Source organism: Erithacus rubecula, assembly GCF_903797595.1.
Source record: "Erithacus rubecula genome assembly, chromosome: 31".
Lineage (NCBI taxonomy): Eukaryota > Metazoa > Chordata > Aves > Passeriformes > Muscicapidae > Erithacus > Erithacus rubecula.
The window spans coordinates 565,711-591,485 of NC_136682.1; the positions used below are offsets into that span (position 1 = coordinate 565,711).

Sequence of the window (25,775 nt, forward strand, 5' to 3'; positions counted from 1 at the left end):
GCTCTGTTCCCGGGGCTGGGCTCACAGAGGACACGGCAGCACCGAGGATCCTGCCAGCCCAGGCAGCTCCGTTATCGATCCCCGATCAATGACAGCTCAAGGCCTGGAAATGACAGAGCCTTTCCCCAGCCCTGAGCTCCCAGCCCAGCCTGGAGGCTCACATTAGCAATAATCCCAAGCAGGAGAGGGGATGGGAAGAGCCTCTTGCAGCAGGTGGGTTGTTTAACAAATTGGACACATAACGAGACAAAAAAGGTACAGAGGAAGGAGATCTGGTGGGACCAGACCTTTATCTCTGGCACGCTGGCCGCCAAATCTTTGTGCAATATTTATCAAGGGTGAACGGGCAGCAGAATTGGCAGTCGATGCATAAGTGAGGAATTAAAACCACTGCCGTCCTTATCTCCCCGGCAGAGAGGCGAGGGGAGGGGTGGGTGGGAGCTGCGAGCCAGCCCAGGGCAATCGACTTTGAAACCATTTGTGGATTTAAGGAGTCCAAACTTTATTAACTCGGCTGATGGGGAGCAGAGTAGAAGCTTCAAGAGGGTGAAACCAGCACATCCACACCCTGCCAGAGACTCCGGGCGTTTCCACTGGGATGTCCCTTGTGTCACTGCATGGCTGGGGACAGGGCAGGGCTGCCCCACAGGCTCCAGGTGAGGGCTCTGTGGTATTTCAGCCGAGTTAAAATCCGCTTTTAAAGCTCCTGCACTTTCTCCCGTAGTTTCTCTCAGCAGCGAGACAAAGGCAGACGATGCTCTGCCCCCGGGGTAGTCACGTTTTGCACAGTCAGAGCCACAGCCACAGCTCCCGGGCAGAGCAGACACTGCTCGGCACTTCCAGCCACCCCGTGAGTCTGCCCCGGGAGACAGAGCCAGGAAAAACTCGGGGAAGGGATGGATGGATGCAGCCCCCACCAGCACAGAGCTAAGCCAGTCCATCAGGGGCTTCTCCCCAGGGAGAGCAGCTCAGCCCCCGGCCCGAGGGCTGAGGATGGCGAGCAAAGGGCTGCTCCACTGCCAGCATCCCCTGGGAATCCCCAGTGATCACATAACGTCTGTAATTAACTCGATTATTGGCTTTTCTTTTGCTGAGACTGCACGTTCAAGATGGGCTCCATCTGCTCCTTGCATGGGCCTGGCTGGCGCGGGAGGGGACAAAGCCCCTCCTCGCAGAAAAATCGTCATTTCTGCCCACAGGGGACAAGGACGAGGCCAAGCAGCAGCCCCTGGGCAACGGCTGCGGGTCCAACTCCCCAAAATCTCAAAAATCTGCCAACCAACCTCCTCCCCCTGGGCACCCACCAGCCCCAGCCCCAGCTCCACCGGAGCCATCAGCTTGGTTAAATTGTTTAAGGGGATTTGCATCTCTCTGTTTAATTTCTCTTTCATGCAAATAAGAGCTCAGGAAGCCAAGAGGGAGATGCTGGACTGGCTTCTGCTGGGAGGAAAGATGCTCTGATCTCTGTGCCTGGAGCATCCAGCGCCTCAATCCCCCCCTCCCAATCCCTCCCGCGGAAATGGGACACGAGCACCGAGGAGCATCAACACCAGAGTAATTCCCAGCTCCAGCCCTTCCCAGGCAGGCTCCCCCCTTCGGCCCTGCTCTCATAAATCCTCCCCAGGTTATTCCAGCCGCTGTCACGGCAGCAAAGCTGAGCTTAGCTGGGTCCCCCAGCACCCATCTGCGCCGCCTTTGTCTCCGCAGCCTTTGAGCCGCTCTTCCCCTCCTCTCTGCTGCAAAGAAACGCATTAGTTGCAACATCGCTTTAATTTGTTTGCCAGCTTTCCGAGATGGAGAGGCTCCTGCTCCCATCGGTGCCGTTTGAGGATGCCGGCAGCGTTAACCCTTTGGTTACCGCACCCCCTCCGAGCTGCTGGAGAGGTTTTTGCACACCCCAGAATACTCAAACTGCCTCCTCCAACCCAGCTCTGCAGCCGACCTGGCATTTCCCAGACGGAGGGATCCATTTCCCCTTCCAGCTACCCTCAGCAATTCCATAATGAGATGAGTTTTGTTGTGACCACAACCAGTGTCAGAGGGAATAAAAGAAAAAGTGATCCAGAGCGGGTCCATGGCAGTGACAAGGACACGAGGACAAACAGCTGCCAGCAAAGCCAGGGCAGCTTGGATGGAGAGATGGTGGGGGAGGAGTGGGGCAGCTCAGGGGGCTGAGAGCTGGGTCTGCACCCAGAGAGGGGCTGGGGGTTCCTCTTGTCCTGTGCCACACACAGAACATCCCAGGATCTCACCTGTGCACACACACCTGAGTGCCATGAGCTACTCCTGGCCTGGGGCTCCAGCCAAGTGCCTTTGGACACAGCTCTGGGAGCACCAGCTGTGCACAACAGGGGCATTTCTGCTCAGGAAGCTCCAAACCAGCTTCTGATACAGATATCAGAGAGGGAACAGAGCAGGGGATGGCCTCGGGCAGCACTGCAGGACCACTGGCAGCCACACAGATCCCTGCTTGACCCAGCGTCCTGGGAATGGGTTGGTTTGATCTCTACCCCAGGTTTCCACATCCAGGTCCCATCCAGCCTGAGCATCTTCATCCCCTCGGCCCCAGGGCTCTGTGTGTCCCAGGAGATGCTTTCTCTGGGCACTGGGTGAAACAAATGGAGGAGGAGCCGCCCAAGGTGGAATTTGTGCACAGGGGGAAGTGGTTGAGCTGGAGCCAGTGGTTTTGCATTGCCTCATGCTAATTGCTCGAGCTAATGAAGCCACACACCCATCTTGGTGATTTTCCACAGGGTTTCCATTCGCCTTCGGGTTTTCAGGGTGCTGTCCACAATTCCGGAAAGATGCGGCTGATTGATTGTGAGATTCCGGGATGGAAAAAGAACAAAAACAACCCTGAAAGGGCTGCAAAAAACACACTCAGCCCCAAATCAGGTGAGATGCAAGGGTGAGGAGCAGCAGGAGGAGGAATTCCCAGGTATCCAGCCCCAGGAGTACGATGTTGGTGCAACACAGACGCAGCGTTGTGGCTTTCCCCAGGCTGCTGGTGAGGAGGTGTTCCTGCCCTCCCACAGGATCCCATCCCCTGGGACTTCTCTGCCCGGCTCTTGGGGATGGTTCCTGCTGCCAAAAAAAAACCCCAGGAGAGCCCAAGCCACCTTCCCCGTGGCTCTGTGCCTCCACCCTGAACCACAAGGTGCACGGTTGTTAAGCGGTTCAACCTCCTTTTCAGCGCAGTTCTGAAGGTTTAAATAGAAAGATATCAAAATAAAAGATAATTGTTGAGAAAGATGAATAGGGGGAGAAAAAAACCCCATCAGCACGGAGGAACTCTTGTCTAATTTCTCACCCACGCAGAGCACAGCGATATTAGTGCCTTCAACTCTGGTTCCTAAAAGCTTTCATGGCTTTATTACCAGCTCCCTGAACAGCTTGTCCTTTTAATAAGCCAAGGCCTCCAGATAGCAGATCTGCCCATGGGAGATCCCATCAGGACGTGGTTAATCCAGGCAGAAATAGCACAAAGCATCACCACGCTCACCTGAGGAAGGAAGCCCGGTCTGAGGCAGGAAAAGGTTAAAAGCCACCCCAAAATGCAGGGGGAGAGGGCAGGGGGGGAGAGCTGAACCTCCTCCGTGGGTTAAGCGATGCTGCCGGGTGTCCTCACCTTCCCCATCAGCCCTGCTCTCCACAGCCGCTGGCACTGGCCACGGAGGCCTTTAATTATCCAAACTGCTGCCCCTCACAAAATTAAATGCTGCTGAGGATGACTCAGTGTTTAATGGACTGGCTGCTCCTCACGCCGGGAGAGCCAAGCGGGTGCGAGAGTGGCATAAATCACCCGGAGTGACACCGCTCACGGGCCGGTGACCCCGGGCTTGGAGCAGCCACTGCTGCCTTTAAACACTGCTGTTCTCACCAGGAAAACCCCCGGGGGAACTCCTGGGAGCAGCTCCACCCCGGCTGGAGTGACCCTTCCCCAGCCACCACCGCTGGATGTGCTTGATTTAGAAATCCCACGGATTCACCACGCTGCCTGCTCTGTGTTCTCCCTTCCCGGGATTTAGACGCGGTGGTTTCCTTTGGAAAGGTCTCAGCAACGGTCAGATGTGGTTTAGAAGGCAAACAGGTGCCAGAGGATGTGATAGAAAGCTTGATATAAAGCTGGAGCCGCTGCTCAGCCGCCCCGAGGCCAGCCCAAGCCAGCATGGCAAGAAGCAGCTCTGTTAATAGCCTCGTTAGTCTCACCAAGATGCTGAGCCTTTGGCTTCCAGCAGATAATTAACGATGTGCTCATGAATTAGGAAACCCTGGACCTCAACCAGGATCTCTGCTCTTGGTTCAGAGCTGGAGCAAAGAGATGCCTGGAGGAGCAGCACGAAGAAATGGGAATGGCCAGCAGGGACTGGCAGGTTCTTTAATGGCAAGACCAGTTTTTCTCCAGGTGCCCAACACCTGGAGCTGGAAAACAGGAAAAATTTCTCCATGGAAAATGCTGTCGAGGCTGTTCTGGGCAGTGATGGAAGCACTATTCCTGCAGGGATTTAAAACATCTAAAGGTGGTGCTTGAGGACATGGCTTAGTGGTGGCCTTGGCAGCAGTCAGAGCATGATCTTGGAAGTCTTTTCCATTTGAAGGATTCTGTGTGAACACAAGAGTCCTCAATGCTGGAGCTGCCCCACCAGCGAGAAAGGCACACGTAAAAAATCCTAGTAAGGCCCCACGGTGCCTCATTTGAATACAATTTACTGTCACTAATGATGCTGATGGTTATTTCCCCAAGCTAGGAAGTATTTGGCCCCAAAATGGGCTCCTGGAAGCAATTTCAGACTGGCAATCTGTAATGCTGGAGCTGATGGAAGCAATTTGCAACCCATTAGCAGAGATCGGCTGTGAAGATATTTTACACATCACTCAGCCCAGGTTTGAGGGGGAATGGAATTTTTCCCCACTTCTCATTTGGAGTTTTTCTCCTGGATGGGGTGAACACCATCCTACCTCAGCAGCTTTGCCACATGTCAATGATGACTTCTGAATTAAATCTCTTAAATACACAAATACAATCTGGAAGTGCAGGGCCAGGCACCCCCAGAGCCCCACGCTCCAGTGGTGCCCAGCACCTCCAGCACTCACAGGACTAATTGACCATTATTAATTAATTTGCTGCCTGGACAGCAATGGATACAGGTAAAGAAGCATTTTGTCAGCCAGGGCTGCCTCCATGGAGGGAGCAATAGCAGGGCACAACCCCAAAAAACATGGGAAAGCATCACTTATCCCTGGGGATGCTCTTCCAAGAAGCAGGATGGGAGCTGCTTTCTGTAACTGGGTGTGCCTGGTGCAGCAGGGAAGGTGAAAAAGGAACCCCAGGCCTGGAGTTATCCCTTGGCCCAAACTCCCCAGGTGTTCCTTGGATCCTGCCTGTCTGCTGGAGCCTGTGCTGGGAGCCTCAGCTCTGCAGCAACTTCCCTTAATTACTTTTTTTCATTCTAATTAGGTCTGAGGACGCGCTGAGTTACTGAATCCGTGCTCTGAGCACCCAGGAGGACTCACAGCCCACCACCCCTCACTAACCCACCCCTTCCAACCTTTTTGTCTTGCAGTTGTCACCTGGGGCTGGTACCTCCCCACCCATCCCACAGCCCTCGGCTGGTTCCGCTGTCTCTCCCAGCAGGAATTAACACAACCCTCACGTGGCTTCCCCAAAAAATAACACGGAAACGCTCCCAGTCCCCACGCTCCACTCATTCCAAGGATGCAGCTGCATTCTCCCTGGAAGAGGGCCAGCGGTGAGGAAGTTTCCTTTCCCTGCTTTCCTCCTCCCTGGCTCCTGTAGAAAAAGGTTCTGGGGTGTCTGGGGCCCCAACAGCTCCATGAGAACCCCCAGGAAAGGTTCTCCATCCAGGGGAACAGCAGAGCCTCTTCCCTGGGTGTTTTTTTGTGCACTAGAAATCAAGGATTCCCAAAAACCTCCACATGCTCACCTGCTCCATCCTGAGACCTCCTCCCTCCCTGGCCACCCGCGCTGAAGGGGATTGACCGTTCATAAAACCACTGCAGAGAGTGACTTCACATCTGGAAGGAAAGAAAGAAGGAGGGAACAACCACTTCCTAAATGCCCTAAATGCCCTAAAGGCAGCTCATCCTTCCCCGGGCCCCCTCCAGAGCGCTGATGGAGGGACAGCTGTCAGGAGCGGTGCCGACTGCAGGACGGAGCGGGGAGGGAAAGGCAGAGCTGGTGCCTTTGGGAATGGTCGTGCTGCTCTCCCGACCTCGCTGCCACATCCCAAAATACTGGCAGGGCTGTCCCCGAGACCACAAAGGGGGGTGCTGCCTCAGGGGGTGTCCCTGTCCCCCACCCCGGCTGCTCCCGAGCTGTAAAACCCAGAGCTCCTGCTCGGGCAGGGCAGAGGATGCTCTGGAGAAAAGACCGAACCAAATGTGCCCAAGCCGTGGGATTTTGGGGACAGGGTACGTGTGCCTCACCCTGCTGTGTCCCCAAGTGCCCAGGCTCCCGTTTGCCGCGGTTCAGGTGGGGACAGCGTGCTGGGAAGGCCCCTCTGGGCAGGGACACAGCTTGTGACAACCCTGGGGTCTGCCTGTCCCTTTCCAACACCACGTTGAAAAATCCTTTTCCATTTGACTGCAGCCGCCTTACTGGGAGCAGTGGGCGGGCTCCTGCTGCAGCCTCCGCACCCAGAGCCTCTCCCGGGGGGCTCACTTTGGGTGAGGAGGGCACCCCACTGCCCTGGGCAGTCTCGGGGGGCAGCTGGAGCAGGGGGGGATGTGCTGGGCAGCGCTGTGCCATCCCCCTGCCCAGCCCTCGGTGCCCCCAGCCCCGGGAGCATCCCGGGGACAGCGGCATAAGGACAATTCTGGGAAAGGGGCGGCGTGTCCTGAGCAATGCGAGTGCCCAGCGCCTCCAGCAGGGTCAGCCCCTGTCATCGTGACAAGCACGGACAGCAGAGCAGGGCTGGACGGGCTGAGCCCGGGGTGGACACTCGGACAGAAAAGGGCTGGTGCCCCCCAAAAAAGCACCAACCCCAGGGCGTGCCAGCGCTGGGGCCAGCACGGGGGAAGCCTGAAGGGCGGGTCAGGGGTTTGGGGAGGGGGTTCCGGGGGGAGCGAGGGGCAGGAGCATCCCTGGAAGGCGCTGGGGGATGGGAGCGGCACACGCACACGCACACACACATTACCCACATGCACACGGCAGCAGCACCAACAGCCCCTGCCAGCGCCTGCAAGCGCTGGAGCGCCGCTCCTGCGCCTCTCCCTCCTCCTCCTCCTCCTTCTTCTCCTCCTCCTCCTCCTCCTCCTCGCTGCCCACCGGCCTGCGGCACCCCTCACCCCTCGGCGGCCTCCGGCCCCACCAGCGCTCAGACAATGACTTCATGCGGATTATGCATCTGAAGAAATCACCAGCTCCCAGATAGCCACAGGGGGAGGTATCCATGTGTTTGGCAGGCAAGGAGCCTCCTGCTCGCCTTCCTTCTCCTCCTCTCATCTCCCCGCACACGGCAGCTGCCTCCTCTCCGGCGATGGTCGCCTGCGGTCCCCCCGCCCGGCGCTGAGCGCGGCCCCGGCGCATCCCCGCTCCCACGCTTGCACCAAGGTACCAACGAGGAGATTTTTTATTCCCTCCCCAACCCTCTTCTTTTCCGGTTCACCCTCCGCTGCCGGGCTCGGTGCCTCAGCCCCCCCGGTGCCCGCACATCCCTCCGGCTTCCCGTGCTCATCCCGCGGCGCAGCGGCAGCGACGCGAGCCCGGCTCCAGCCACGGCCGCCGGCCCTGATTCCAGGTTTGCATCCTTGATTCCTTGGTCTGTTTGTCGATGCGACGGTGCCATTTGTGGGAGGCGGAGGGGGAGATGAGGTGGAGGTGGGGGGGTGGGTGGGGGGGGGGCACAGCACCCCAGTCCTGCCGTGGGATGGGGAGCGCAGGGAGGAGGTGGGAGGGGAGGAAATGCAGGAGGCTGCGTCCAAATAAATGTATTTATGTGTGTATATACATATACATATACATATACATATACATATACATATACATATACATTCACATATATATACACATATATACATATATATACATATACAGATATAGATATATGTATACATATACATATACATACACATATATATACACACATATACATATACATACATATACATATACATATACATATACATATACATATACATTCACATTTACATATATATACATATATATACATATATATACATATACATATACATACATTTCTATATATACATAGACATAGACATATACATACATACATATATATGTGCATGTCTCTGTGTACATATACATATACCCATATTGATATAAATATATATATATATATGTGCATGTCTCTGTATATATATATGTATATATATATGTAGGCTTGGGGGCAAGAGCAGGGCACAGCAAAGCATCTGCCCCCCGTGGGCACTGCACCCACCAGGCACCCACGGGCTCCCTTCTCCACAGAGTGGCCACCCCGGGGTGCTGGCACTGACCATGATGGACCTGAAAGTGGACGAGGAGGAGGTGGACAGCGGGCAGCCCGTCAGCATCCAGGCCTTTGCCAGCAGCTCCACCCTGCACGGGCTCTCGCACATCTTCTCGTACGAGCGGCTGTCGCTGAAGCGCGTGGTCTGGGCTCTTTGCTTCCTGGGCTCGCTGGCCCTGCTGGCCCTGGTCTGCACCAACCGTATCCAGTACTACTTCCTGTACCCCCATGTCACCAAGCTGGACGAGGTGGCGGCCACCAGGCTGACCTTCCCTGCTGTCACCTTCTGCAACCTCAACGAGTTCCGCTTCAGCCGAGTGACCAAGAATGACCTGTACCACGCTGGAGAGCTGCTGGCCTTGCTCAATAACAGGTGGGTGCCTTCAGGTGGCCCCAGGTGACATCTCAGTGAGTTTGGATGCAGCTAAGAGTCACCAGGTCCTGCTGGTGCTCCTGGGCATGTGGCTGCCACGCTGGGTTGCCCCAGATGGCTCCAGTGCATGCAGCTCCCATCCTCAGTGTGCAGCACGTGCAGCAAGGGCAGGGACAATCCCTGGGATCTTGTGGGGCTGATCCAGCACACCTGGCTCCAGTTCCATGTCCTGGGTGCCACCACACCTGGCTCCAGTGCCATGTGCTCTGTGACATCACACCTGGCTCCAGTGCCATGTGGTGCCATCACACCTGACTCCAGTGCCATGTCCTGAGTGCCACCACACCTGGCTCCAGTGCCATGTGCTGACATCACACCTGGCTCCAGTGCCGTGTCCTGGGTGCCATCACACCTGGCTCCAGTGCCATGTGCTCTGTGACATCACACCTGGCTCCAGTGCCATGTCCTGGGTGCCACCACACCTGGCTCCAGTGCCAGGTGCTGACATCACACCTGGCTCCAGTGCCATTTTTGGGTGCCATCCCAAGCAGCAGGTGAAGCTACTGAGCACGAGCCACACCCCAGGGTGTGGAAGCCCCTCACCCACGGCTGTGGCAGCTCCTTGGTGCTGCCAAACCCCTGCCAAGAGCCTGGTGTGCTCCCTGCCCATCCAATGCCAAAGGGGCATTGCTGTCCCATCTCCTACCCCAGGGAGGGGTTTTCAGGCATGAGAGCAGAGCTGAGACCCAGCACATCCAGCCCATGTCTCAGCCAGGCCACCACCTCACCAGGAATGCACAGAGCAGATGTCTGGGTGGCCTCAACCAGGGCTGCTGCTGCTGGACCAGCAATCTGGGCAAATGGGATGGGTTTGGAACGTGGCCACTGCCCAGCTTCTCCTCATCCATCCTTGTGCCACCTCTCTGTGCCTCTGGGCCACGCTGTGCTGCTGGATGCCCTGGAAATGCCACGTGCAAGGTGGGGCTGTGCTGAGCCAACACAGGGAACCCCAAATGGCCTTTGCCAGTGGGAGCAGCCACCAGAGCCAGGCCTGAGCCTCTCCCTGCTCTTTCCCCCAAGATACGAGATCCCAGACATCCAGACAGCTGATGAGAAGCAGCTGGAGATCCTGCAGGACAAGGCCAACTTCCGAAACTTCAAGCCCAAACCTTTCAACATGCTGGAGTTTTACGACCGGGCTGGCCACGACATCCGGGAGATGCTGCTGTCCTGCTTCTTCCGTGGGGAGCAGTGCACCCCTGAAGACTTCAAAGTGGTGAGTGCCCCCTGGACCCTGCCCACTGCCACCTCTGCCCCATGCCAGGAAGGTGTTTGCCCACCTGTAGCTGCTCCTGCCTCCTTCCAGTCCTTCCAGCTGGGGAAGGATGGGCAGCACAGGCACTAAGGGGGTGCTGTGGGGTTTTGAGGTCCAGGTTGGAGCATTTCTGGCTCTGTTGAGCTGCTCCCATGTGGGTGCAGCTCTCTGGGGTCCTTTGGGCTCTGCAAAGCTGGGCTGGGAGCTGCCAGGGTGAGGAGGCTCTGTGGCAAAGCAGGGATGGATGATTGGGAACAGGTCCTGGTGCTGTGCTCTGCCATGGAGGTTGTTCTGTGTGCTGGTGGATCCAGCACACAATAAACCCTTTATCCCTGCACTGCCTGGGCCCATCCAGCTGGGAGTGAGACAGTGCTGCCTATTCGGGTGCTGCCTCATCAATCTGGGGCTGTTCCAGCGTGGAGCCTCTGTCCCCCTGTGCCCTTTGGGGTCCCCATCCTCGTCACCAGCCCTGGGATGTCCCCTGGTGTCCCAGAGCTGCTGCCCAGCTCCCAGCCCAGTGGGGTGACTTTAATCACTGGCATTAAATTCCTGTGATGGGCTCTTTGCACGAGCAGGTGTCTGTTGTCAGCCATGAGGTGTTTTATTTGTTAAATGGAGGCACGTTGCAGCCTGGAGGGGGCTGGATCCCCTCCAGCAGGGCCAGCTCTGCTCCCAACACAGGCTCTTCCCAGGGCACAGCCGTGTTTTCTGTGCTGAGCCATCCTCAGGGACCTTCACCCCAGCTCCCTCCTTCATCCCTTGGGTTCCAAATCCCTGTGCTCTGCATCCCCTTCAACCAGCAAAAGCCAAACAGACTCGCAGCTGGTTTGTTATTCCTGCCTGGATTATTCCATGTGAGCAGGTTGGGATGATTTAATGGGTTTGATTAGAGGCTTCTGGCTCTCTGCTACATCTCTGCTCTTTTTGGGGTCCCCTTGCAGCCTGGCTCTGTGTGTGGTGGGGCTGGGATGGGGTCCTGGCACTCTCAGAAGCTCGGAGGGGATTGTCTCACTGTAAATTCCTGCTGCTTTGCTGCTCCCTCCCGGGCTGAGCCAGGCTCGGTGCTGGTGGCCAGTTTGGGGGTGCTGGGGACCAGCACCTGGCCATGCACCACCAGCCCACGCTGCCCTGGTGGGACCTCACCTTCCTACACAGGGCTTGGGTCCTTCTGCACTTTTGGGGAGCCCCTTCAGTGTCCAGTGATGCTTTTGCATCCCCTGTTCTTCATCAGAGGGGATGGGCAGAGATCTTGCCAGGGGGAGTCTGGGGGTGCCCGGGGCAGATGGGGACAGTGGGGCCAGCCGGGGGTCCGGGGGGCCAGCCGGGGGTCCCGGAGCTGGCCGGGGGGCGATGCCAGCCGCTGATGGCCAGCACGGGCACGGACACGCCGCGGTGTCGCCTTATCTGTCCCCGGCAGAAGCGAAGGCTCGGGGCGGGCGCGGCGAATGCAAATGAGGAGCCGAAATACCTGGAGGGGGGGGGGGCGATGAGGCAGAGGAGGAGTCACCTCCTGCCCGGGATGGGGGAGCAGCGGTACCAGAACAGGGACCCCCTCCTTGTGCTGGGGGCACTGCCCGTGTGATCCCCGAAACACCCACCGGGACCCAAAACACCCACCGGGACCCAAAACACCCACCCGGACCCAAAGCTCCCACCCGGACCCAAAACACCCACCCGGACCCAAAACTCCCCCCTGCAACCCAGGACAGGGACAAGGATGCTCAGGGAGGTTTTGCGACCTCCTCCCCAAAATCCTGGCGTGACCTTAAGCCTGGAGAGGCAAACACAAAGCTGAGGGGCGAGTCCTGACCCCCCTTTGGACGTGGCTTTGAGGGATGTGGGCTGCGATGTCCCCAGGGATGGGACAGGCAAGGGTCATCCACGTTTCCCTTTGCAGGCGAGGGCTCGCCCCGTTTCGGGGCCACGCTCCCTGACACCTCATTAGCAGCACAGATCAATGTCTCACTCTTCCTGCTTCATTATTTATGAGTTGGATTCCTCCCTCCCTCCCCTGTGAGAGCGCACAGCTCCCCCCCGGCTCCCTGCTCGCACTTCCCTCACCGTGAGCTTCCCCTGGAGCCTCGCACATCCGCAGGGATCTGCGCCGAGCCCAGCGAGGGACAGACCCACGACTCCTCTCTCTGGGCTCCAAATCCCAGGAAAAAAAAAAAAAAAGGAGAAATGCAGAGGATGAGCTTCCTCTCCACACCCCACTGTGGGAATTGAAATGAAGGGTTTCCCGTGCTTGGAAGCCCCTTTTGGGTGGTCGGTGCAGCCAGGGGGGATGGGAGTGGCTGTGCCTGGGGTGGCACAAGGTGAATTTGCAGCTTTTCCTTCTCACTCTCTGTGAACCCATCCCGGAGAGCCCCATCCCGATCTCCCTGCTCCAGGGCTGAGCCTGGAGCCCTGGGCAGCGTCCATGGGACAGCCTCGATGAGCTGGGGAGGATTAAGACCTCTGGACTGTTTCCATGAGGCTCCGGGGCTGAGCTGGCGCTGGGGAGAATTGAGTTTGACGTGGAGATCATGCCGCTGCCTTTTGCATTGGATTCTGCATCCTCTGCCCTGGAAATGCCTGGTGCACAGAGAGAGAGAGACAGGGAGGGGGCAGGAAGGGTCTGCAGCAGCCCCAGCAAACCCCAACCACACTCATCCTCTCCTTCCTCCCGTGTCTGGAGCAGCTCCTGTGATGGAGAGCAGATCCTGCTCCCCACAGTGCCCTGCTGAGCCTCCCCACCCTCCTCCTGACCCCTTGGTGAACCCCACTGGACAGCAGTAACTCCTGCTGTGCCCCTCAGACTCTGCTGAACCCCAACGTGTGCCACTCTGCACCCCCAAAACCTCTCTGCACCCCTGGGCTCCCTGCTCAGCTCAATACTTGGGGGGGATGTGTTGGAGCTCTGGGGAAAAAAATCCCCTTGTGTGGTTCAAACCTGCCCAGTTGGTGGGTGCTGGGGGGTCCTGCAGCACCTGTGGCGTCTCAGAGGGATGGGCACAGCAGGACACGCTCAGGGATGCTCATTTTGGGGTGCTGTTGGTCCTCTGCTCTCCCTGGATCTCAGGGATGCTCATTTTGGGGTGCTGCTGATCCCCTGCTCTCCCTGGATCTCAGGGATGCTCATTTTGGGGTGCTGCTGGTCCCCTGCTCTCCCTGGATCTCAGGGATGCTCATTTTGGGGTGCTGCTGATCCCCTGCTCTCCCTGGATCTCAGGGATGCTCATTTTGGGGTGTTGCTGATCCCCTGCTCTCCTGGATCTCAGGGATGCTCACCTGGCTGTGCTGCTGATCCCCTGCTCTCCAGGATTTCAGAGATGCTCATTTTGGGGTGCTGCTGATCCCCTGCTCTCCTGTATCTCAGGGATGCTCATTTTGGGGTGCTGCTGGTCCCCTGCTCTCCCTGTATCTCAGGGATGCTCACCTGGGATGCTCTCCCTGGCTCAGCATCTCAGGGATGCTCACCTGGCTGTGCTGCTGGTCCTGGCTCAGGATCCAGGCCCCAGCCCCTTCCCCAAATCCAGCGCTGGCCCCCCGTGGCCCCCAGGCAGTCACAAGCCCGGAGCCCCGTGGCGAGCGGGGCTCCCCCGCGGCGCAGCGTTAGTGGATAATCACGGAGCCGGAGTGAGAAGCATCTCCAGCACAGCTGGAGAGAGCGAGCTGGGGAATTACTGCTACCCAGACATTTCCTGGAGCTTTTGACACTTAATAAACAAACCGCATGGGTCCATCTGGTTCTGGAAAAAACAACTTGGGGACAGCGTGTGGGCACCGGGCGCGGCCACTGGCCCCAGATAGTCCCGTCCTGGTTTGGGGCTGGTTCCCAGCAGCGTTCCAAGCCTCGGCAGATCCCCAGTGGAGCCGGTGCATTTACAAATTCTGTAAGACATTCGAGTGATTTATGCAAATCACTCTTTAAAGCGGCACACAGGCTCCTGAATAACTCATAAGCGTTGGAAGCTGCCGGGTGGATCCGTTGTTTCTGAGCATCACTTCACCTCCGGCATCCCGGGGGTGTTCCCGGGGGCCGGGCCGAGCATCCTCACCTGGATCGCCCAAAACTCCGCGCGGGCTCTTCCCCCACACCGGCAGCAGAGTTTGACCCCCGAGGTTGCCCCGTTTTCCAGGCGGATCGCAGCAAACCCAGCGAGACCCGGGGCTGCCTGGAGCGAGATAATCGGAGGTGATGGAGCAGAGGAGCCGCCGCGCCCGGGACCGCGGTTTGCTGCTGGTGACTCGGCTCTCCCGGGAACTGCAGCGGGTTGGGAGTGCCCCGACTGATTTTTCCCGTATCGCTGTATTTTGCTCAAAGCAAATCATCCGGAAAGCAGCCGTGAGCTGTTTCGCCCTCGGGCACGGAGCAGAGACACTCAGGCGTTGCTCCTCAGCTGCCTCCTCGTTCCAGCTTCACCCAAGCATTCCCAGACTGGTCAGGCAGGAGGATTGGGGAGCCCTTGGCTGTTTGTGGCTCTGCTCACCCCACACTGACACGAACGTGGATGGGAATTCTTGTGGGAATCCGGCTGCTCTTCACTCCCTCCCTCTGTGGCTGTTTGGGACCAGCCCCACTGAGCCCACCACGGCCCATCCTGGCCAAGATGGGGCAGAAGAGGATCAGGAACAAGAGGGATGAGAGCACAGCCCTGGCAGCCACTTCATTAGAGCTGTGAATGGTGCTGAACCTCAGAGCTCTGGAAAACGCGGGGATCGGAGGAAAAGGATTTGTAGGATCAGGGTCAGGCTCAGCCGGCGTCGTTTTAGTCCCTGGCTCTGCCCAGGGGCCGTGCCCAGCCCCAGCAGCTCCCCCTGCACCAGCACCCAGAGGGGTCACACCCCCCAAAACTCTGCACACCCCCAGAGGGGTCAGACACCCAAAAAGCTCTGCACACACCCAAGAGGGGTCACACCCCCAAAACTCTGCACACACCCAGAGGGGTCACACCCCCCCAAACTCTGCACACACCCAGAGAGGGTTACACACCCCAAAAGCTCTGCACACACCCAGAGAGGGTCACACACCCCAAAAGCTTTGCACACACCCAGAGGGGTCACACACCCCAAAAGCTCTGCACACCCCCAGAGGGGTCACACCCCCAGAGGGGTCACACACCCCAAAAGCTTTGCACACACCCAGAGGGGTCACACACCCCAAAAGCTCTGCACACACCCAGAGGGGTCACACACCCCCAGAGGGGTCACACACCCCAAAAGCACCTTGCACACGTGAAGCTGTCACGCCCCAAAGCACTTTGCACACCCGGAGGGGTCCTGCACAGCCAGAGGCATCACACACACCCAGAGATGTCACCCCAAGAGCTCAGAGCATCTCAGCACCACCTCTGGCCAATGCTGTTCCTCTTGCAATGCCTTTGCACATAAAGACTCATTAGCAAATGAATTATTAATGATTATTAATCAGCTGTAATAGCATCTGTGGCTGCTGGAAGAGATGAGGAAGCTTTTGAATGGTATCTGACCGCAATGGAGGTGAGAATTTCACAGCTGAGGACAGGGCACGTGTGTCCTGAGGGATCCACAGGCTGGCAGCACTGCCCTGGACAGCACCAGCATTTGAGGGGTTCCAGGTTGTTCCCCTGAGCCTCCTGTTGATGTTTTCCCAGCCCCAGGATGGACAATATCAAGATGATCTCTGAGAGTTCCTGCCCAGGAACCTCCTGGTGCCTTTTCCCCTTTCTCCCTGATATCAGGTGGGGAGAAGCCAGGTTGGAGGGGGCAGATCCCCCGAGCCTCTGGAGACACAGATCTCCACAGGGAGAGCAGGAAATTACCTGTCTCATGGCCTTTTTGCCTGGGTTTAATTTCTCTGGCTGTTTGAAGCCTCCTGTGTTGTATCTCCTGTGGAGCTTGGCCGGGGCTCCCCAGGCAGCGCTGCAATTCCCGCTCCAACCAGGGCTCAAGGAGCTCCTCACCAGCTCCTATTTATTCATACAGCCCCGACACTTGGATATTACAACCAATTATTTATTTCTGGAGGGGTTTTTTTCCTGCATGGAGGGTTTGGTGCGTTTGCATCCAGGCTCTCAGCCCAAGGACGGAGCTGGGGCAGGGTGTTCCCACCCACTCCGTGATTTATCAGGGATTTAAAACTCCTGGCAGGGACAGGGAGACCCTTCCAGAGCCACGGCATGCCAGGGCTGTGTGACTGCTCGGCTTGGATGAGATTAGATTTGAAAAGCGTGATACGTGCGGAGCGAGCACAGCAAGGAGAGCAGAGCGGAGCACCGCGGGATTTCCCCCCTCCAATAAAACCACCGGCTCGAATCTGCCTGCGTGAACTGTCTGAGCCATTGTGAAGGATGTCGGAAAAAATCACAACCCGCTTACGGGTGATTTCGTGATGGGCAGGAAACACGGGAAGGTTTTTTTTGGGATAAGGAATAATCCTGGATGCACGGGAATCAGCGACACCTCGGCAGCATCCTCCGTGTCCTGGCGGAGCCCTGGTGACCCCCGCGCGGCACAAAGCGACTCTGCCAGCGGGTAAATCACCCGCGAAGCTCTCAGCACTACAAACTGGTTCAATTATAGGAGCGTAAACACATCCCGGAGAGGAGGATGCGGAGCCGTCACGGCGGATCACAGCCAAAGCTCCAGGGACACGCTCGGCTGCCCACGGAGCTGCGGGGGGGTCCCGGCTGAGACCCCCGAGACCCCGGACCTGCGGGGCCTCAGTGCCCGGGGCAGCAGCACCGGCAGCCGGCAGGGCTGGCTGGGAAGAGTTTGCCCAGGAAAGCTTTGAAAGATTAATAGAGTTTAAATGGAAGCGTTTGGAGAGGAGATAAGGCTCATCTGATATGAAATCATATGGAACAACGGGATCCAGGGAGCCCTGGCTCTATAATGAAGTCCACTTAGCACATTACTCACCATAATGTGCTTTTTATTAAAGTCCTGCGCTGCAGGTGCTGAGTCTGCAGCGGGGCTGGGATGGCACAGGGACCTGGAGCCCGGACCCCGCTCCAGAAAAAAAAACCAGGAAAAGGCACCTTTGGCTTCCCCACCCCCCGTGAGATCCAGGGATGCGATTCTGGCATCACCGCGGCTGGGGCTGGTGGGCCTGCAGCGACGGGGTGGAGAGGAGGCGGAGGTGGGGAATAATACAGAGGAAAAAACTCCTTTTTAATCATCAATTTTTCTGCATTAGAATGTGACATGCTAATCCACTGTGAAGCGTCTAATCTGGGGGATAAAGGGCCGGATAACACAGGCTGCGCCCGGCTTGGCTGGCGGAGCGAGCCGAGGCAAGGTGGCAGCATCTGATAAGGGGCGCGGGATTAGTCCCGGCACGGATCCCGCCCGCCCGGGCATTCCCACCTTGCTTGGCTGCCTCTGCTCTTCTTCTCGCCAGGCTCGGGCAGGATCTGCAGCCCTGGAGCCGTCCCAGAGCGGCTCATCCCGCCCGGAGCGGCGGTGGCAGCGCTGCCGGTGCCTCCATCACCATTTTGGCAGCTCTGGGAGCTGCAAAGCGCATCCCTGGGCCAAGACACGTGGAAAAAAACTCATTTTTCTCCTTTTCCGTTCGCACACTCGGGTGCGGGGTGGGAGGAGGACAGCCCAGATGTGGGGTCTCCCTCTGCCCCAAATATCCACCCACACGTGCCGCACCTCATCCCATCCCTTCCCAGCAGCCAGCTCCGATCTCCGGGCACCCCCAGGGATGCCGTGGGCAGCTCAGCCCCAGCTCGGGCAGTTTTTGGCAGGGACGGGCAGTTCTCGTCACAAAATAGAGCGGGTCCAGCCTCCCCCAGCGGCGACATCCTCCCCGAGGCTCGGAGACCTGGGATAACAGAGCTTGCAATGTTGTTTTCTCCTCGCCTCCTCGGGGATTGGTTTATCTCTATGAATAACTCCATCCCGGCTTTGATCTCCTCTGCCATTAAAGCGTGACAGGCTGTGAAATGTGCTGTTGCTGCCGTCAAATCCCGCTCCCGCTCCCCCCCCGCCGCCTCCGTGCTCCCCCGCTCCGGGAAACCTCCTTTCCCAGGCCCGTGAGGAGCTGCAGAGCAGCGAGCGGGGCCGAACTGCCCGGGACAGCGGCCAAACACGGTGCTGGAGGCAGGAAAAACCCAACATCTCCTTCTCGCATCCTGCATCCTCGGTGGGATGAGGAGGAGGAGGAGGGCGCGGAGCATCCCCGGTCCCAGCGCCGGGTCGGGTGTGGCGGCATCATCCCAGCACCCGCCACGGGGGCTGATGTCAGGGCTAATTATAGCATCCCCCGTCCCTCGCCCCCGCCAAAGCTTTACCTGAAAGAGGGTAAAAATAACTCCCGGCGAGGGAGGAGCTGGAACGAGCCCAAGGACTCCTCCAGCATCTCCAAAACTCGCACAAACCAGGACGGCACCCCCCTGCCTGCAACACTCGGCCGCGCTTTGTCCCCATTCTGGGGGTCAGGACGCGCTCCCCTCGGCTCCGGTGCCACCGTGCTGCCGCTGTCCCCGGTCACCTTCACCCGGCTCGGGTGTCGGCGCTGCCGGTAACCGGAGCCGGGCTGGGAAGCGGCCCCGGCGCTCCCCGCGAGCTGTTTAAGCCGAGCGAAGCAGGTTAATGGCCCCAGTCGATGATGGAATGTTTTCATTACAGCATCTTTCTCTCTCTCCCTGCTGCAATTGCTCCCCAGAAGACACATTAAACCTCCCCGCGCCGGGGAGCGGATCCGCCCCTCGCTCGCACCATCGGGGACTGGCTGATGGCCCCGGGCAGCCCCGCTCACCTGGGCGAGCCCTGCCGGGGCTAAACAACCTCCTCAGCCTGCAATTCCTCCATCCCATTTCCCTTCTCCTCCCCCTGCGGCACAGGAACCCAGTGCCAGAGCTGGGAGCACCAGAAATCCCAAGCCCAGACAGCTCCTACCTGCTCCTCCCTGTCAAGAGCATCCTCCAGTGCTAGTCTGGGGTCAGCCCAGTGTGTTCCCAGCCTGCTCCCACAGGGCTGAACCAGCCCAACTTCTCCAAACCCCCTCTCAGGAGCAGCCCTGGTGCTGTTACAGCCCTGCCCTGCAGCTCCAGCTCATCCCTATCAAAGACACAGGGCACTTGGGACCTGGCCCCCATGTCCTGGTGGCTCCCAGTCACCCAATCCACCTTCCTGACTCTCTTTTCCAGGAGGAGTTTTCATCTCAGATTCTCTGGGATGTCCCCAGAAGGTGTAACCTTGATCTTGGCCTGATGAAATTTCATCCCGTGGCTCTGGCATTCGTCCCCAAGGTCACCCACACTCTCTCCCAGGTCCCCAAGTGGCATCTGCCAATGTCCCTCTTACCCAAGGGCCCTGTTGAAGGGAGTACTGAACTGAGGATGGGACAAGCCACTGTCACACCATGGCTCAGTGCCCCTGGCAGGGATCCCTAATTCCACCATCATCACCTACCCAGGAATCTCAGATATCTCTGGTATCAGAGCAGATTTTTACTGAGTTCCTGGCTGATTTGTTCTCTCCATGTGGAGTCCATGTGCTCTGGGATGTGCTCAGGGAACCCTGCACGGGGAAGGAGACTCAGCAGCTGAACTGAGGGCTTGGGGTGGCACCAGCCCAAACCTCCCATCCAGCCCCTGCACATCCCAGTGCTGCCAGATTTAGATTCTCCCCCCGGGCTGCTGATGGCAGAGCTGGGATGGGGCTGGAGATTGCTCTGTGGTCTCTGATGCTTTTATGAAGTGCTGAGCGCAGGAAAACAGCAAACCACGAGCAGGGGCTGTGCTGCTGCAGAGAGGAGACACCTGCCTGTGCTCCCAGCTCCATCCCAGCATCCTGCAGCAGAGCTGCTCCCCAGGACCCCCAGCCTGGCTGGTTCAGGGCCTGGATGCCATTCCCTGAGGGAAGAGGTGGCTCCCTGTGCCCCACTGAGATCTGAAGCACCAGGTGACGTGCCCAGCACTGACTCTGCAGAAGGATCCATTGCCTGGACAGCACCCAAATCCTGCCAAGGGGATCCGAAGGGATCTGGAGCACCCAAACCCTGCCAAGACCAGCCCTGCTGGAGGAGGATGGACCTCACACCACTGAGAACTTTGGACTTGCTGGATTCTCGTGTGTCCTACAGGGATGGGCACTGCCAGGGCAGGAGGAGCATCGTAGGAACCTGAGGACAGCACAGCATCCTCACCTGCACCAGCACTGAACCAGCACAGAATCACAAGCATTTTGGGAAAACCTCTGCACCAGCACTGAACCAGCACAGCATCACAAGCATTTTGGGAAAACCTCTGCCTCCAGCTGCCCTGGGGACGAGTGCAGAGAGCCTGGCACAGAACAGCTCTGGGGACAGCTGGGAACCCAGCAGGAGCAGCAGCTTGGGCTGCCAGGGCCAGAGCACGCCAGGATGGAGGGCAGGGCGTGGGGAGGCAGCACCGGGTCCCTGCACCCTGCACACCCCGTGTGCCCCCAGCCTGGCAGCCCCTCGGCAGCACTGGGAGCACTGGGAGCTCCCCCGGCGCTTCTGGAGCCGCTGATGGCTCTGCTCTGTCCTGGCAGCCGGAGCCGGCGGGTCCCAGGGGGCCCGGGGAGCCTCCGGAACCGCCCATCGCTCCTCCTCCCCTCCTTCTGCTCCTGAAATACCCTCCTCTCCTCACTCCGGCCGCTCCGGGCGTCCCTCTGCTCCTCTCCCTCCCTCACTCCCGCTCGCCTCGCTCCTTTTCCCTTCTCCGTTTCTCCTCTCTGAATTTGCCCCCTTCCCCCTCCCCTACTCTCCCCAGCCCCTCTCCACTGAGGAACTGACTGAAGACCCCCAGGCTGGGGCAGGGCAGGGGCCAGGACCCCCACACCAGAGCCAGGACATCCACACTACAGCTGGGACCTGGGCAATGCCTCTCCAAATATTCTGCACCATCTCCTTCTCCAGCGAGGAAGGACCAGAAGATGCTGCAGCCCCTGAGAAGAGCGAGGATGGAGCAGATGAGTTCCTGTACGGGCAGGAGGAGGATGAAGAGGATGAAGAGGATGAAGAGGACACAGGGACGACCACAGACTTGGTGGCCTTTGCCAGCAGCTGCACCCTGCACGGGCTGAACCACATCTTCGTGGAAGGCAGCCTGGGCGCCCGGCAGGCGCTGTGGGCGCTGGCCTTCCTCCTTTCCCTCTCCCTCTTCCTCTACCAGGTGGCAGATCGAGTTTCCTGCTACCTGCAGTACCAGCACGTCACGCTGCTCCACGAGGAGCAGAGCCCCGCCATGACCTTCCCCGCCGTCACCTTCTGCAACATCAACCGTGCGCGCCTCTCGCAGCTCAGCCGCCACGACCTGCTCTACCTGGCCCCTCTGCTGGATTATGAGCCCGGCATGGAGCTGGGCTTCACCCCGGCCCAGCCTGACCCCTGGGGGGAGGAGGAGGAGGAGGAGGAGCCCCTCAACCTGTACGGGTTTTTGAACCGCACTTGCCACCGGCTGGAGGACATGCTGCTGAGCTGCAGCTACCGCGGGCAGCGCTGCGGCCCCGGGGACTTTGCGCCGGTGAGTAGCCCCGGGGTGGCCCCGGTGCACGGGGAGCAGCTCCGGAGCTCGTCGCTGGCACGTCAGGCACGGCAGGTGATGCTGTTCTTGCAGCCCTATCTGCCAGAGCTGGGGATGGCTGTGGAGAGCCTCTGGTGGGACACTGAGTGTGTCTTGTGTTGTGCTTGTTTGAGGAGGTGCCTGGCAGCTCCAGCAGGGTTTTGGGGCATCATGTGGTGCTCTCATGTGTTCTTTGCTCAGGCTGGCAGCAGATTTGTGGGTTTGGGCTGTGCTGGCTGCTGGAATGGCCAAGGAGGGATGGGGGAGTCCAGGATCCCATCCAGCCCCATCCTCTGCAGGGATGGAGGAGGGATTGGAGGAGGCATCAGGCTGAGAGCCACCACCCTGAGGAGCCACAGCTGCCGTGGGCTCTCTGGGGTGTTTAAATGTGCAGCATCTCCTCTGAGTCCATCCCTGTGGGAACATCTCCTCCTCCACCAGGGCCAGGTTCCAACACTGAGAGATCCCGTGGGTCAGGAACTCAGGTTGGACCATGCCCAGACTGGGATGGCTGAGTTCTGGGGCTGGGGATGGTCTCCTGGCTCCACACAGAGGAGCCTCATCCTCAGCCCTGTGTCCTCTCCTGCAGGTCTTCACCCGCTATGGGAAGTGCTACACCTTCAACGCGGGGCAGGACGGGAAGCCCCGGCTCATCACCATGAAGGGGGGCACTGGCAATGGCCTGGAGATCATGCTGGACATCCAGCAGGATGAGTACCTGCCAGTGTGGGGAGAGACAGGTAACCCACTGCCCCAGCAGGCCACTCCTGGGGTGCTGCCCAGCCCCTTCCCAGCTCCCCAGAACACTGATCCACATCCCTGAGGCTCCCTTCTCCTCCCTCCTTCCATTGCTCATCACTTCTGGTCTTTGCTTTCCCTTTCCCTCCTTGTCTTTGCTTTCCCTTTCCCTCTTTGTCTTTGCTCTTTGCCATGGCAACTCCCCATCGTTTAGACACGCAGCCATCACTTGTTTATAAATAGAGGCAAATTCTTTCCCTGCCACACTCCTGGGTGTGGAGCAGGTGGGTCGGGGTGGAGGGGGCAAGGACAGGGTGCAGCAAACAGATGGACAGATGGATGGACATGTGGATGAATGGAGGAAGTGTGGGAGGGAGAAGTTGTGGTGCCTCTCCACAGCCCCTGGGAGCAGGGACAGTGCTGTGCTCACCCCTCTTCTCTCTGCCACAGACGAGACCTCGTTCGAAGCCGGGATCAAGGTGCAGATCCACAGCCAGGACGAGCCCCCACTGATCGACCAGCTGGGCTTTGGGGTGGCTCCAGGATTCCAGACCTTTGTGTCCTGCCAGGAGCAGCGGGTAGGAGCTGGGCAGGTCTGGGATGTCCCCTCCCACCCTGTGCTGTCCCCACACCGCAGGGAGAGGAGAGGACACAGTCCTGGGGACGGCTGTCTGTGCCCTGCCACACTTTGAGGGGTTCTCTCCTCACTGCTGGCTTCTCTCCCCTCCCAGCTCATCTACCTGCCTCCTCCCTGGGGTGACTGCAAGGCCGTGGCAGGTGACTCGGAGTTCTACGACACCTACAGCATCACGGCGTGCCGGATCGACTGCGAGACCCGTTACCTGGTGGAGAACTGCAACTGCCGCATGGTGCACATGCCAGGTGAGCCCTGAGCCCCAGCCCAGCCCTCCAGAGTGATCCCACCTGGAAAAACTGGCAAATGTGCTCTGTGTCTCTGCAGGTGACGCCCCTTACTGCACCCCCGAGCAGTACAAGGAGTGCGCGGATCCCGCCCTGGGTGAGGCTGCCCGGCCCCCTGGGGTGGAGCTGAGGGTTGGGGTTTTGGGTTTCTCCATCTCACCATGCCCCTCTCTCCCTGCACAGATTTCCTGGTGGAGAAGGACAATGAGTATTGCATCTGTGAGATGCCCTGCAACATGACCCGCTACGGCAAAGAGCTCTCCATGGTGAAGATCCCCAGCAAAGCCTCGGCCAAATATCTGGCCAAGAAGTACAACAAATCAGAGCAGTACATTGGGTAAGGCACTGCAGCCGTGGTGGCAGGGCAGGGTGTGGTCCCTCCATCCCAAACCTCATCCTGATGCCACCTCTGTGCTGCAGGGAGAACATCCTGGTGCTGGACATCTTCTTCGAAGCGCTGAACTACGAGACCATCGAGCAGAAGAAGGCGTACGAGGTGGCCGGTCTGCTGGGTGAGCACTGGTGGCTGTGGGGACCTGGGACAGTCCCCAGCCAGAGTCCCCCAGAGAGGTGGCCTCGTGCTGGCCCTGTCACCATCCCTTCCCAAGGCACTGGGATGTGCTGACAGCACAGATATGGAGCAGGACACCACTGCCATGACCAGGCACTGGTCACAGCAGGGTCAATTTCTGCCCCTTTCTCTGCACCCTGGGCTCAGCCCAGCCCTCTGACGGTTTCTCTGCTCTGCAGGTGACATCGGGGGGCAGATGGGGCTGTTCATTGGGGCCAGCATCCTCACGGTGCTGGAGCTGTTTGACTACGCCTACGAGGTGAGTGTCTGCTCCCCCCCAGGGCTGTGCTCCTGTGCGACATGGGGAGGGGCCGCCCATGGACCCCCCGGTGCTGAAACGTGGCTCTGGCAGGTGATCAAGCACCGGCTGTGCCGGAGGGGGAAATGCCGCAAGAACCACAAGAGGAACAACACAGACAAGGGCGTGGCGCTGAGCATGGACGACGTGAAGCGCCACGTGAGTGTGGGGGTGGCACTGTCACCTCCTGGTGTCCCCTCTCCTTGTCCCCTCCTGCTGCCCCTCCTTCCTGTGTCCTCCTCCTTATACCTCTTCTCCTTTTACCTCTTCTCCTTGTCCTCTCCTGCTGTCCCCTCCTTCCTGTCCTCTCCTCCTTGACCCCTCCTCCAGCTCAGGGGCTGCCCAAAGGTGCTGTGGAGTGTGGAGTCCCCGTTTTGGGGACTTTGGGAAAGAAGCAGAGGGCCCAGGCTTTGGGGGATGGGTTCCCAGTGCCACCACTGCCCCGGGGAGTTTGGGGTGTCTGGGTTTGGGGTCTCTGTGGGTTTGGGGTGTCTGTGGGTTTGGGGTGTCTGGGTTTGGGGTCTCTGTGGGTTTTGGGTCTCTGTGGGTTTGGGATCTCTGTGGGTTTGGGATTTCTGTGGATTTGGGGTGTCTGTGGGTCTGGGATCTCTGTGGGTTTGGGGTCTCTGTAGGTTTGGGGTCTCTGTGGATTTGGGGTCTCTGTGGGTTTGGGGTCTCTGTGGATTTGGGATCTCTGTGGGTTTGGGATCTCTGTGGGTTTGGGGTCTCTGTGGATTTGGGATCTCTGTGGGTTTGGGGTCTCTGTGGGTTTGGGGTCTCTGTGGGTTTGGGGTGTCTGGGTTTGGGGTCTCTGTGGGTTTGGGATCTCTGTGGATTTGGGGTCTCTGTGGGTTTGGGGTCTCTGTGGATTTGGGATCTCTGTGGATTTGGGGTCTCTGTGGGTTTGGGATCTCTGTGGGTTCCCAGGGCTGTCACCGCCCCTCCCTGGCACAGCACCTGGATGAATCCCGCAGCCCCATTCCCGTGTTTATCCCGCAGAATCCCTGTGAAAGCATACGGGGCCACCCAGCAGGCATGACGTACGCAGCCAACATCCTACCTCACCACCCGGCCCGGGGCACCTTCGAGGACTTCACCTGCTAACCGACGTCTGGATGTACAACCTGAGCTACCAAAGCCCTGCCAGAGCTGCCCTTCTCCCCGCCAGCGCCAGCGCAGAGACACATCGGGGGGACCTTTGCTCCCGGGCACGGCGGGACACGGAGCAGCGCCGCGGATTTCGGGGCGGGCAGCGGGGAGGGGCAGTGCCAGCGCCTGCCCTGCTCCTCCGGACACTCCGGGATGCTCCAGCCCGGCCGGGAGCGACACACGCACAGCGGGCCGGGGCACGGGCCTGCCCCGCCTCCCCCTTGGCTCCCCTCGGCCTTTTTAACTAAAACCCAGAAGCCAAGAAGAAGCAGCCGTCCGGCCGCGGTCTCCATCCACAGCCCTGTCCGTCTGTCCTCCCGTCGTCTCCATGCTCATCCTGCTCCAACGCCTTGGCCGCGCCCCCTGTGCCTGGGGGGGGATCCTGGGGAGACCCCGGCACGGGGAGGGAGGGAGGGAAGGAGGGAGGGAAGGAGG

The 25,775-nt window shown here is 59.0% G+C and overlaps 1 protein-coding gene across 2 annotated transcripts; it reads left to right on the forward strand.

Moving 5' to 3' along the window:
- Positions 1 to 25,694, forward strand: ASIC1 (acid sensing ion channel subunit 1). Of its 2 annotated transcripts, XM_079329058.1 has the most exons (14): positions 1 to 213; positions 1,785 to 2,895; positions 7,656 to 7,760; positions 8,453 to 8,847; positions 9,928 to 10,123; positions 22,253 to 22,403; positions 22,852 to 22,979; positions 23,133 to 23,283; positions 23,363 to 23,419; positions 23,506 to 23,659; positions 23,743 to 23,834; positions 24,073 to 24,152; positions 24,246 to 24,350; positions 25,191 to 25,694. In XM_079329058.1, the coding sequence occupies exons 4-14, from the start codon at positions 8,483 to 8,485 to the stop codon at positions 25,293 to 25,295; spliced, it is 1,584 nt and encodes a 527-aa protein (XP_079185184.1). In that variant the 5' UTR covers positions 1 to 213; positions 1,785 to 2,895; positions 7,656 to 7,760; positions 8,453 to 8,482; the 3' UTR covers positions 25,296 to 25,694. The 2 variants fall into 2 exon arrangements, with proteins under 2 accessions (XP_079185184.1, XP_079185183.1); XM_079329057.1 differs by lacking the exons at positions 1 to 213; positions 1,785 to 2,895; positions 7,656 to 7,760; positions 8,453 to 8,847; positions 9,928 to 10,123 and adding an exon at positions 20,760 to 21,624.
- Positions 25,695 to 25,775: the final 81 nt, after the last annotated feature.

What these genes read in the sequence shown, in the direction of transcription:
- ASIC1 (XM_079329057.1), top strand. Translation starts at nt 20,980, where the DNA reads ATGCCTCTCCAAATATTCTGCACCATCTCCTTCTCCAGCGAGGAAGGA. An exon ending in GCCCCGGGGACTTTGCGCCG is followed by an intron (nt 21,625 to 22,252) that starts GTGAGTAGCCCC and finishes CCTCTCCTGCAG; the next exon opens with GTCTTCACCCGCTATGGGAA. An exon ending in TGGACGACGTGAAGCGCCAC is followed by an intron (nt 24,351 to 25,190) that starts GTGAGTGTGGGG and finishes TTTATCCCGCAG; the next exon opens with AATCCCTGTGAAAGCATACG.